The sequence below is a fragment of the Pelophylax lessonae genome (assembly GCF_965119305.1).
Source record: "Pelophylax lessonae genome assembly, chromosome: 13".
Taxonomy (NCBI): Eukaryota; Metazoa; Chordata; class Amphibia; order Anura; family Ranidae; genus Pelophylax; species Pelophylax lessonae.
Window position 1 is genome coordinate 5,365,032 of NC_138780.1, and position 12,455 is coordinate 5,377,486.

General features: G+C 44.7%; 1 protein-coding gene across 1 annotated transcript in view; it reads left to right on the forward strand.

Annotated features, from left to right (window-relative positions):
• CHRNB2 (cholinergic receptor nicotinic beta 2 subunit) overlaps positions 1-6,158 on the forward strand; it is a 37,198-nt gene extending 31,040 nt beyond the window's left edge. Inside the window, exons 5-6 of the mRNA XM_082275186.1 lie at positions 2,135-3,107; positions 5,828-6,158. Of these exons, the coding sequence (XP_082131312.1) occupies positions 2,135-3,107; positions 5,828-5,998 (1,144 nt within the window). The 3' untranslated portion in view covers positions 5,999-6,158. The remainder of the gene's footprint in view (positions 1-2,134; positions 3,108-5,827) is intronic.
• Positions 6,159-12,455: the final 6,297 nt, after the last annotated feature.

Sequence of the window (12,455 nt, forward strand, 5' to 3'; positions counted from 1 at the left end):
CCATGAATGTTTTGCCATTTGCATGACCATGAATGTTTCTCCATGGTATGTCAGCTGTATGACCATTAATGTTTCTCCAAGGTATGCCAGCTGTATGACCATGAAGGTTTCTCTATGGTATTCCAGCTGTATGACCATGAATGTTTCTGCATGGTATGCCATCTGTATGACCATGAATGTTTATCCATGGTATGCCATCTGTATGACCATGAATGTTTCTTCATGATATGCCATCTGTATGACCATGAATGTTTCTTCATGGTATGTCGTCTGTATGACCATGAATGTTTCTCCATGATATGCCATCTGTATGACCATGAATGTTTCTCCATGGTATGCCATCTGTATGACCATGAATGTTTCTCCATTGTATGTCAGCTGTATGACCATGAATGTTTCTCCATGGTATGCCATCTGTATGACCATGAATGTTTTGCCATTTGCATGACCATGAATGTTTCTCCATGGTATGTCAGCTGTATGACCATTAATGTTTCTCCAAGGTATGCCAGCTGTATGACCATGAAGGTTTCTCTATGGTATTCCAGCTGTATGACCATTAATTTTTCTCCATGGTATGTCAGCTGTATGACCATGAAGGTTTCTCTATGGTATTCCAGCTGTATGACCAGTAATGTTTCGCCATGTTTTGCCAGTTGCATGACCATGAACCTTTCTGCATGGTATGCCATCTGTATGACCATGAATGTTTCTACATGGTATGTCAGCTGTATGACCATGAATGTTTCTCCATGGTATGCCATCTGTATGACCGTGAATGTTTCTCCATTGTATGCCATCTGTATTACCATGAATGTTTCTACATGGTATGTCAGCTGTTTGACCATGAATGTTTCTCCATGGTATGTCAGCTGTATGACCATGAATGTTTCTCCAAGGTATGCTAGCAGTATGACCATGAATGTTTCTCCAAGGTATGCCAGCTGTATGACCATGAATGTTTCGCCATGGTTTGCCAGCTGTATGATCATGAATGTTTTGCCATGGTTTGCCAGCTGTATGACCATGAATGTTTCTACATGGTATGCCAGCTGTATGACCATGAATGTTTCTACATGGTATTCCAGCTGTATGACCATGAATGTTTCGCCATGTTTTGCCAGTTGCATGACCATGAACCTTTCTGCATGGTATGCCATCTGTATGACCATGAATGTTTCTCCATTGTATGTCATCTGTATTACCATGAATGTTTCTCCATGGTATGCCAGCTGTTTGACAAAAACGTTTTTCCATGGTATGCCAACTGTTTGACCATGAATGTTTCTCCATGGTATGCCATCTGTATGACCATGAATGTTTCTCCATGGTATGCCATCTGTATGACCATGAATGTTTCTCCATGGTATGCCATCTGTATGACCATGAATTTTTCTCCATGGTATGCCATCTGTATGACCATGAATGTTTCTCCATGTTATGCCATCTGTATGACCATGTTTCTGCAGGGTATGCCAGCTGTTTGACAAAAATGTTTTTCCATGGTATGCCAGCTGTTTGACCATGGATATTTCTCCAGGGTATGCTAGCAGTATGACCATGAATGTTTCTCCAAAGTATGCCAGCTGTATGACCATGAAGGTTTCTCCAGGGTATGCTAGCAGTATGACCATGAATGTTTCTCCGAGGTATGCCAGCTGTATGACCATGAATGTTTCTCCGAGGTATGCCAGCTGTATGACCATGAATGTTTCTCCATGGTATGCCAGCTGTATGACCATGAATGTTTCCCCATGGTATGCCAGTGGTATGCTCATGAAAGTTTCTCCATGGTATGCCAGTGGTATGATCATGAATCTTTCTCCATGGTATGCCAGCAGTAGGTCCATGAACGTTTCTCTAAGGTATGCCAACTGTATGACCATGAATGTTTCTCCATGGTATGCCAGCTGTATGATGATGCTTCAGCCTGACACAAAGATCTTCACAATGTCTAGAATTAAGATAAATACTTTTTGGAAGGATTAGGATAGAAGTTGGAATGGTTTTAATGTCAAAGAGAAATTCAATTTAGGACAGTGAGATTGGAGTTCTGGTTGACTGGGCTGGCATAGTGTTCATTGCTCTTTGCAGGTAACCAACTCTTGCTCTAACCTCTTCTCTTTCTCGGCAGTGCCGATGGCATGTACGAGGTGTCCTTCTACTCCAACGCGGTTGTGTCATATGATGGAAGCATCTTTTGGTTGCCTCCAGCCATCTACAAGAGCGCCTGTAAAATAGAAGTCAAGCACTTCCCTTTCGACCAGCAGAATTGCACCATGAAATTTCGCTCGTGGACTTACGATCGGACTGAGATTGACCTGGTGTTAAAGAGTGATGTGGCTAGTCTAGACGACTTCACACCTAGTGGTGAATGGGATATTATCGCACTTCCAGGGAGGAGGAATGAGAATCCAGATGACCCCTCCTATGTAGATATTACCTATGACTTTATCATCCGCCGCAAACCTCTGTTCTACACCATAAATCTCATTATTCCGTGTATTCTGATCACGTCACTGGCTATCCTCGTCTTCTATCTGCCCTCAGACTGTGGAGAGAAGATGACTTTGTGCATCTCTGTCTTGCTGGCTCTCACTGTCTTCTTGCTGCTGATTTCCAAGATTGTGCCACCCACCTCGCTTGATGTGCCGCTAGTCGGCAAGTACTTGATGTTCACCATGGTTCTGGTGACCTTCTCCATCGTGACCAGCGTCTGTGTGTTAAACGTGCACCACAGATCCCCCACCACGCACACAATGCCACCGTGGGTCAAGGTGGTGTTTCTAGACAAACTGCCCACTTTGCTGTTCATGAAGCAGCCCCGGCAGAACTGTGCCCGCCAGAGGCTGCGTAAACAGAGGCAGAACCAAGAGAGAGCCACGGGGAGCTTCTTCCTCCGAGACAGCGCCAAATCTTGCACCTGCTATGTGAATCAGGCCACGGTGAAGAAATACGGGGGGCAGCTCCCCGATTTACCTGAGGGGGTCAACGGCTTCCGGGATCGGCAGGGGAAAGTGCGACAGTGTCTCTGTGGCCTGGAGGAGGCGGTGGAAGGGGTGCGCTTCATCGCAGATCACATGAAGAGCGAGGATGATGACCAGAGCGTAAGTAGATCCTTATGGTGGCGCTCTTAAATTTTGGGTAGAATGAGGAGTGGTTTAGCCCCAAAATGAAACCTTACTGTGTTCCCCGATATCAGCATGATAAGCTCCCCCAAGCTTGGCCCACTACCAGGGCCAGAACTCTGCTGTGGCCTGGACTTCCTGTTTCCTGACCTGTCCTGTATGTACAGTGTCACTGCCCCTTAGTGGATTTTCCACAGCATGCATTGGGTCTTTTGGAGTCTCCACCCATTAATTTGAATTCGAATAAACACAGATAGCCCGAAAGCAAACATCTTCTGTTATGCTCTTTCCCCTTATGTATGTCAATCCAAAAATGTTTCCTTTTTTTTTTTTGATAGAGTGGGGAAGGATTAGAACCCATGGCAAGTTTTTACTGATGTATAGGTAAAAATCAGGTGCGCTAACCCAAGATATGTGTATTAAAACATACAAAATTATGTGTTGGTGAAATCAACAAAAGATAGAAAATTAATTGGTTGGTGCATTCATATAAATTAATGACAAGTGCAAATCAAAAAAACTCAGTCCAGTGAAACACCAGTGGGTGTCAAACAATAATGTCCAAAAATGCTGATAAATAGTCCAAAAGGTGATTCCAAAATTCCATGCTACACACACAAAAAAAATCTGGAGGGTGCAAGCCTTGTGATAGGATAGTTCAGCGTCCCACCACCAGCTTAGCCTTTTACCAAAGAATAGAAGTTTTAAGGGCATGTAAAGATATCACTGCTCCGGAGATCATGCAGCTGCAGAGAGATTCCAAGAAACTCAGGTGACACTCTTACACACGGGTAGTACCTGGACTCTTACCAGACAAAGCAGAGATATAAGCCTGGAACTGTCACGTGTAGTGGTCCTGCAAGGAATCGCTGAGCGCTTGATGGCTGATGTGACCTCGGGTGTCAAGGGGGGCCATTTACGTTATTCATTGTAAATCAGTCTAGTCTGATGGAAACTCTCCAACCCAGCAAGGAAGACAAGTCACCTGATTTTTACCTATACATTCTACTATTTTTCACTCTAAGGTAGCAGCATACCCGATTTGAATCAGCGCACTTTTCTACACACCCCAAGTTTTTACTGATATCTGGGAAATTATAAAGAGATTTACCCTTACTTCCTGTCTTGCTGACTGTTTTAGCAGACAGGAAGTAAGGGGAACTCTCCAACAGAATCACAGATAGAAATAAATATGTCTTTTATAGAGTTCAGAAAGGCTAAAACCCCTGTAAAAAAAATTGTGGAACAGCCCCTAGATTAAAGTTAAGGTTCTAAGGTCAGAGTTATGGCTTAGGGTCAGAGTTAGGGTCAAAGTTAGGGCTTTAGAATCAAAATCAGAATTTTAGTGGCAGACTTAGGGTCTTAGGGAAAGAATTAGGGTTTTAGGATCAGAGTTAGGGCTCTTTTGTCAGAGTTTGGGTTTAAGAGTAAGGGTTTTAGGGTAAGAGTTAGAGTAGGGGGTTTGAGGATCAGAGTTAGGGTTTGAGGATCAGAGTTAGGGTTTGAGGATCAGAGTTAGAGTTTTAGAGTCAGAGTTAGGGTTTTAGAGTCAGAGTTAGGGTTTGAGGATCAGAGTTAGGACTTTAGGGTCAGAGTTAGGGCTTTAGGATCAGATTTAGGGCTTGAAGAGTAAGGCGCTTTAGGATCAAAGTTAGGACTCTAGAATCAGAGTTTTTGAGTTAAGAGTATTAGGATCAGAATTAAGGCTTTAGGATCAGAGGTAGCGCTTTAGAGACAGAGTTAGGGTTTTACAATCAGAATATGGGGCTTTATGATCAGAATTCGGGTTTTAGCGGCTGAGTTTGGGGTTTAGGGTCATAGTACAGTATAAGGCATTATGATCAGAATAAGGGTCTTTCGGATCAGAGTTAGGACTCTAGAGTCAGAATTAGGGATTTTTAGGGTCAGAGTTTGGGGTTTTAGAGTAAGATTTAGGGCTTTAGGATTAGATTTAGGGTTTTAGGATCAGAATTGGGGTTTTAGGATCAGCGTTAGGGCTTTAGGGTCAGAGTTAGCATTATAGAGACTGTTAGGGTTTTAGGATCAGAGTAAGGGACTTTAGGATTAGAATTAGGGTTTTAGATTCAGAATTAGGGCTTTAGGATCAGAGTTAGCATTTTAGAAACAGAGTTAGGGTTTTACAATAAGAGTATGTGGCTTTATGATCAGAAAAAGGGGCCTTTGGATCAGCATTAGGGTTTTAGGATCGGAGTTGGGGCTTTAGGAACAGAGTTGGGGCTTTAGGAACAGAGTTGGGGCTTTAGGATCAAGAGTTGGGGCTTTAGGATCAAGAGTTGGGGCTTTAGGATCAAGAGTTGGGGCTTTAGGATCAAGAGTTGGGGCTTTAGGGTCATAGTATGAGGCTTCAGGATCAGTTGGGGCTCTAGAGTCTAAATGAGGGTTTTAGGGCCAGAGTTACGGTTTTAGTATCAAAGTCAGGGTTTTGGGGGCCAAAGTTTGGTGCTTTAGTGACAAAGGTAGGATTTTACCATAAGACATACGTCTTTAGGGTCAGAGTTAGTGCTCTACTCCAAACCCTAAAAATGCAGCTTATTGCTGTTCTGGCTTAGAGGTGGCTTTGACGTAATAATGTAGCTCTAAATATAGCCATTTGTGAAAAATAATGTAGATCAGAACTTCAGAGGAATACAAAAACTGAAAATTCATTTACAACTCCTGACTTTGTTTGCACCTTGCAGGTAAGCGAGGACTGGAAGTATGTTGCCATGGTGATCGACCGCCTTTTCCTCTGGATCTTCATATTCGTCTGCGTTTTTGGGACGATCGGCATGTTCCTGCAGCCCCTCTTCCAGAACTACACCACAAACACTTTACTACAACTGAATCACGCTGCCCCCACCACCAACTAAGGTTGGCTGGGGGGGGGGGGGGGGGGCTTGTGAGCAAACACCATGCTGCAACCTTAACGTTACTGAACTTTAGTAGGACGAGGAAAGAAAAACATGGATGCCCTTCCAGCTAAAACTCTGTTGAGGTAACTTTTACGGAACCCGGGATTGGGCAAGAGGTCCCCCCTCAAAGCCACCACGCAATGATCGAGACCCAGCCAAGATCTTGAGAACAGACCCTTGCGCATTTAACTTCACGGCAAAAGAGGCGGCTTTGGAAAGCGCAAAGAGGTCATCTAAAAGGGGGAAATCACCACTTTTTTTTTTTTTCAAGCAATAAAAGCACGACAGAATAGCTGTATCCAAAGCCATGAGGTCTCCACATGTACAACGGGGGGTGGGGGGATCCCGAAATTTCATCTAGTTTTGAATATCATCCCCCTGGGTGGTGTAGAGAGAGCAGACCTCACCCAATGGCGACTTGTGTTATGACCGTGAACACAAAGTATTTATTAATATGCACTGAACTATATAGGAATGTGTCCTGTAAAAGATTTATTATGCAGATTTTATTATTTACTTGAGCTTCTATTCCCCCCTCCCCTCCCCCCAGTTTTATTTGTGTCCACCTTCACAGTTGCAATTAGGAATATTTTTGCACCAATTGTATTTTAAGATTAAAAAAAAAAAGGTCGAAAAAAAAAGTGTGCTTGCAGGCTGGCCCAACTCTCACCCACGCACTTACGCTGAGCGAGATATATCCCGCCTAACCTCATTATTTTTGGCATGTCATGCCATCAGGAATGCCAGGACTAGGATGGAATTGTAGCTATATTCCAAGGACTGTAAATTTTTATTTTTAAGATGAACTTTTTTTTTTTTTTTAGACGAGAAGCACAACGCTGTGCCCTATATAATAACTGTCTTACACTCCTTTATGAATCGACGCCTAATGTCTCTCCTAGCACCAACTCTCAGGGGTCGGGCATACACTGTTCACTGCTGGTTCTCATAAAATGAAAAAAAAAAAAAAAGATTTGTATCAAAAAAAAAAAAAAATTGTCACGATGCGTTTCTTTGTTACTCATTGGCCGAAATTTACAAAAATAATAAAACGGGTACACGTTGTTAGCTCAAATCTCGTCAGGAGGCAATTTACAAGATGATATACGGCCCTTTAGTTGCTAACCCCCCCTGGATAGTGAATTCCCTCTCTCCAGCTGGGAGATGCGAGGACACAACGTACTCAAACAAGGTGTAGACACATCTGATTTTATTTAAGTTTAGCTCATATTTAAGGCAAGTTTGAGCGGGAAAAACTGCCTTAAACTGATTACAATTCATCGGTCAAATTAACAATAGAGCATATCTCACAGAAACAGTACATGAAAAGGTTTTTGTGTTCCCTATACACCTGTGTATGTGTGGGGTGTCGTGTGTTGGAGATTGTGTTTGTGGGAGAGCCGCTCTGTCTGTGTTCAGCTGTCATGTGTTAATGTAAGCAATTGTCAAATGTGTTTAGGTGGTGTCAGTAACCTCTATGCGCAGACTTAACTTTGTCAAGTGTCTAAATGAATGAATGAAAAGGTGTTTGACATGTAAACTCCTATCAATGTCTTGTCATCTAAATGCAAAATATGGCTGTCTGATGTCCAAGGTGTATGAATGAGGTGTGTCAAATGGCTCGTTAATGACATTAGCAAGGGCCCACATTCCATCATAGAATGGGCCCTAGCTGAAATGTAATATTTTAGTAAGGAACGTTGATACACTCTTTCACACGTTTGGAGGTAGATAGTATATGGGGAAAATAATAATTTGATCCTCTGCAGATTGTGTAAGTTTGCCCACTTACAAAGAAATGGCGGGTCTATAATTTTTATCATAGGTGTATTTTATATGATAGAGACAGAATATCAACCAAAAATCCAGAAAAAAAAAAAAACGATACAAATGTTATAAATTTATTTTTACAATTTTATTGATAGTTTGTTCAGTTAGTAAAAACTGGATTTTTGTCTTACTGTAAAGCTCCATGTCTTCTTAGACCCTTGGGCTGCTCTCTCTTCGGGAGTAGGACTAGACGTAAACAATTTTGGCTATGCCCCTGGAGCTCCATGTCTTCTTAGACCCTTGGGCTGCTCTCTCTTCGGGAGTAGGACTAGGCGTAAACAATTTTGGCTATGCCCCTGGAGCTCCATGTCTTCTTAGACCCTTGGGCTGCTCTCTCTTTGGGAGTAGGACTAGGCGGAAACAATTTTGGCTATGCCCCTGGAGCTCCATGTCTTCTTAGACCCTTGGGCTGCTCTCTCTTCGGGAGTAGGACTAGGCGTAAACAATTTTGGCTATGCCCCTGGAGCTCCATGTCTTCTTAGACCTTTGGGCTGCTCTCTCTTCGGGAGTAGGACTAGGCGGAAACAATTTTGGCTATGCCCCCGAGGCAGTCCCAGGGGGTATACCAACACTTCCTGCTATAGGACTTCAGTTTTTTCTGCCTAGGCGGTGACTGAGTCGATTCGGAAATTCGATTGTTTGTGCAGGCCTATTCTATTAAGGGTCAGGTTCCTCCTTTCCCTGTCAAAGCACATTCTACGAGGGCCCTTAGTGCCTCCGTCATCAGGCGTCGGTGGTTCAGGTGTTTAAGGCGGCTACGGTTTTAGTGCCTAAAGTCCGGACAGAAAAATGATGTCCCCATCACCAGCAGTCTTGTGAAATAATCGCACACCCCACCAAAAAATGTTTCCAACAGAGGTTGCTTACCAGACTTCCATTGGCATGGAGCATGTAGAGATGTAGAGAAAAACACAAGGGGAGGGGGGGGGAGGGAATCAGCTGTGTGTAATACGATAATTCGTCCTGCTCCTCTCTCCACTCCTCAGAATACCATAGTGTTGGAATGAGATGCCATTTACCACTTCCAGCCTTCTCAATGGCTCGCTCACTGGGGCCACAAACTTCAAGATAGCAGTCCTCCTCCGCTTTTTTGCCAAGCAGACCACGGCTTGGTGGCCATCAGCTGTGTCTCCTTGCTGCAGGGTTCTGCTAGATTTGTGACTCCATTTCATATGTGGTGTTTGGCTTCTCTGTTCACCTACCCTCTGGGACTGCCTCAGGGGCGTTGCCAAAATTGTTTCCGCCTAGTCCTGAAGAGGGTTTCTGCAACTACTAAAGCCCCGTACACACGCACCGATTGTTGGCCGCAAATTTTCGGCCAACGTCCGATCGGCCTATTGTCGGCTTGTTAGTATTATGCTTCCGACAACCGACTGCGACTTTTCGGCCGAACAAAATCTGGTGTGCATGCTATAAAATTTTTGTTGGCCTTGTTGGCCGTCACCAGAAAGGCCGATTGTTCGTCAGTCAGTACAGATTTTGGCCGACAAAAGTCAGATGAGCAAGACTGGGCATGCTCAGAGAAGAAAAAACACACGAAAAGTAGACAAGAACATGACATCACTTCTGTAGTTGGTTGTTGTTGGCCGACAAAATTTGTGTGCAGTCTAGAGCACATTTCAACCAACACAACAACACTGGACAAAAGACGGCCGATCATTCGGCCGACAATCGGTGCGTGTGTACGAGGCATTAGTCATGTTTTGCTTGAGAAAGTAGTACTTGTTCCCCAAGCAAAACATGACTTAGTAGTTGCAGAAACCCTTGTTGGCAAGCACAGAGGTAAGACGTTTCTTGTAGTCGGTGACCAGGTTTGCACACCTCTCAGGAGGGATTTTCAGTCCACACTTCTTTACAGATCTTCTCTAAATCCTTAAGGTTTCTTGGCAACTCCAAGTTACAGCTCCCTCCATACATTTTTTTTTTTTTTTATATAGGATTAAGCACTGAAGTCTGGCTAGGCCACTCCATGACCCTAATGTCCTTCTTGAGCGACTCTTTTGGTATATTTTGGCCTATTGTCATGCTGAAAGACCCATACATGACCCATCTTCAGTGTTTTGGCTGAGGAAAGAAGGTTCTCATCCAAGATTTTACAATACATGGCCCCATCCATTGGCCCCTCAATGCAGCAGTTGGCCTGTACCTTTAGCAGAGAAACAGCCCCAAAGCATTATGTTTCCACCTCCGTGCTTGACTGTAGGGGTGGTGTTCTTAGAGTCATAGTCAGCATTTTTCTTTCTCCAAATACGGTGAGTCGAGTTAATGCCAAAGAGCTCAATTTTGGTCTCGTCTGACCACAGCACTTTCTCCCAATCCTTCCCTGAATGATTTAGATGTTCATTGGCAAACTTCAGATGGGCCTGTACATGTGCCTTCTTGAGGAGGGGGACCTTGCGGGTGCTGCAGGATTTCAATCCATGGCGGGGTATTGTGTTACCAATGGTTTGTTTGTTGGCTGTGGACCCAAATGCCTTGAGATCATTCACAAGCTCCTCCCGTGTAGTTATGGGCTGATCCCTCACTTTTCTCATGATCATCCTTACCCCATGAGGTGAAATCTTGCATGGAGCTCCAGACCGAGGGCCATTGATGGTCATTTTGTATTTCTTCCATTTGCAAATAATCGTGCCAACAGTTGTCCCTCACAAAAAAGCTTCTTGCTGATGGTCTTGTAGCCCATTCCAGCCTTGTGTAGGTCTACGATCTTGTCCCGGATATCCCTTGACAGCTCTTTGGTCTGCCCATGATGGTGAGGTTTGAATGGAGGAAAGAGATTCTGTGGACAGGAGCCTTTTATACACATAACAAGTTGTCGTTAGGAGCGCCTTCCTCAATTTACAGGACTAATCAATGTACCACATGAACACATGCTATAGCCAGTGTGTGGAAGCCAGAATTACTGTTGGTTTGTAGGGGACATCCAAGAAACCTTAAGGATTTATAGATCTGTAAAGAAATGTGGACCAAAAATCCCTCCTGAGATTTGTGCAAACCTGGTCTCTTTCTTTCTTTGTAAGTGGGCAAACTTACAAAATCTGCAGGGGATCAAATCATTATTTTCCCCACTGTAGAGGGTAAACATCAATCAAAGCAACCAATCCCCTCCTTAAATTTGAGGACAGGGCATTTGTGGGTGGGGCTTAGTCCAATTTGTCCATGGCTGGATTGGTGAAATCACTTCACTGGAACTCCTGGGTTCCTCCAAACGTTGATCGGGGTTCCTTGAGCTGTGGGTAATTGATGGAGCTTGCATTGTTCTACGACCAACACCACTTGGCACAATCAATGGCGTGACACCAATGATCTTTTTAACTATCTCTAAGGGGGCATTTTAAGGGTTCCTCTAAGGCAGGGTTTTTTTTAAGTCCATTTGATTTCAGGCTGAATCAGCATTATGGTTGCTCTCAAAGGGCTGGCTGTATCTGTAAGAGCACCCCCCCCCCTTATATCAGGTTTCAAGTGCCCCCCTACCTTCAGAAATCAAGAATCCCCCCCCAATCTCCCTTTCTTTAAAGTTCACCTCTCTTTCCCTGTGCTGCTGCTGAAAGTGCAGGGTTTGAAGGAGGACCAGAGTCAGCTGCTGGATGCTGAGACCAGGGGAGGTGGAGACAAGGGGAAGCAGAAAGTTCAGGGTCTGGAGAAGGACCCGAGGAGGGCTGGAGTCTACTGAATGCTAAGAGCAGGGTATGTGAAGACGAAAGTCAGCTTCTGGAGTCTCCTAAGACCAGGGGAGGTGGAGATCGGGGGTGAGGATGCCACGGCTGCACAGAGAAGCGCAAGATCTGTAGGAGGAATTCTAGCTGCCGTTTTCTGAGACAAGCTTCTCCGTGGCTGCATAGATAAGCGCAGGATCTGGTGGGGGAGTTCTGTCCTCTTCTCTGCTGTCAACTGCTGAGACAAATGGGAGTGTTGACAAGGGGGGAGGGAGGGTTTGGCAGCTGCAGAAGTGCGAGGGCCACCTGAAATGTGTTGGACACACTTGCACAAAGGTAAAAATATTGAGAAAGGCTACTTTAAAATGAGCTCTGTGGGGAATGAGCCATGGAATTTAGTATCATGGGGTTCCTACTTTGTTATGACTAGTTCAGTTTAAGTGCGATCATACTTGGTTATTATTTACAAATAAGCTCCACCCACTACAGTCAAACCCACCTTATAGAGCGGTGTCTTTCCTATAGACATTTCATGTGGCCCTCGCACCTCTCCTGCCGCAGCGACACCCCTCCGCCTCCATCTTGTCTCAGCAGTCAGTAGCAGGAAGGACAGAACTCCTGCAGAACCTGCGCCTCTCTGTGCAGCAGTACCCTCTTTGCCTCCCGTGGCAGAGAGGGTCCTCAGCTCCTATCTCAGCAGTTGGCCGCAGAAAGGGGGATAGAACCTCTCCTACAGAACCTGCGTGCCTCTGTGCAGCTGCAGCACCCCCTCATGCCTGCCTCCCCTGCTCTCGGCATTCAGCAAACTCCGGCAGCTGACTCCAGCCCTCCTCCAGAATCTGCATTTTATGCTTCCCAGCTCCACACCTAGATTCTTCCTGGCAGCAATACATGGTAAGCGGGTGCACGGTGATATAAGCGAGGGTGGG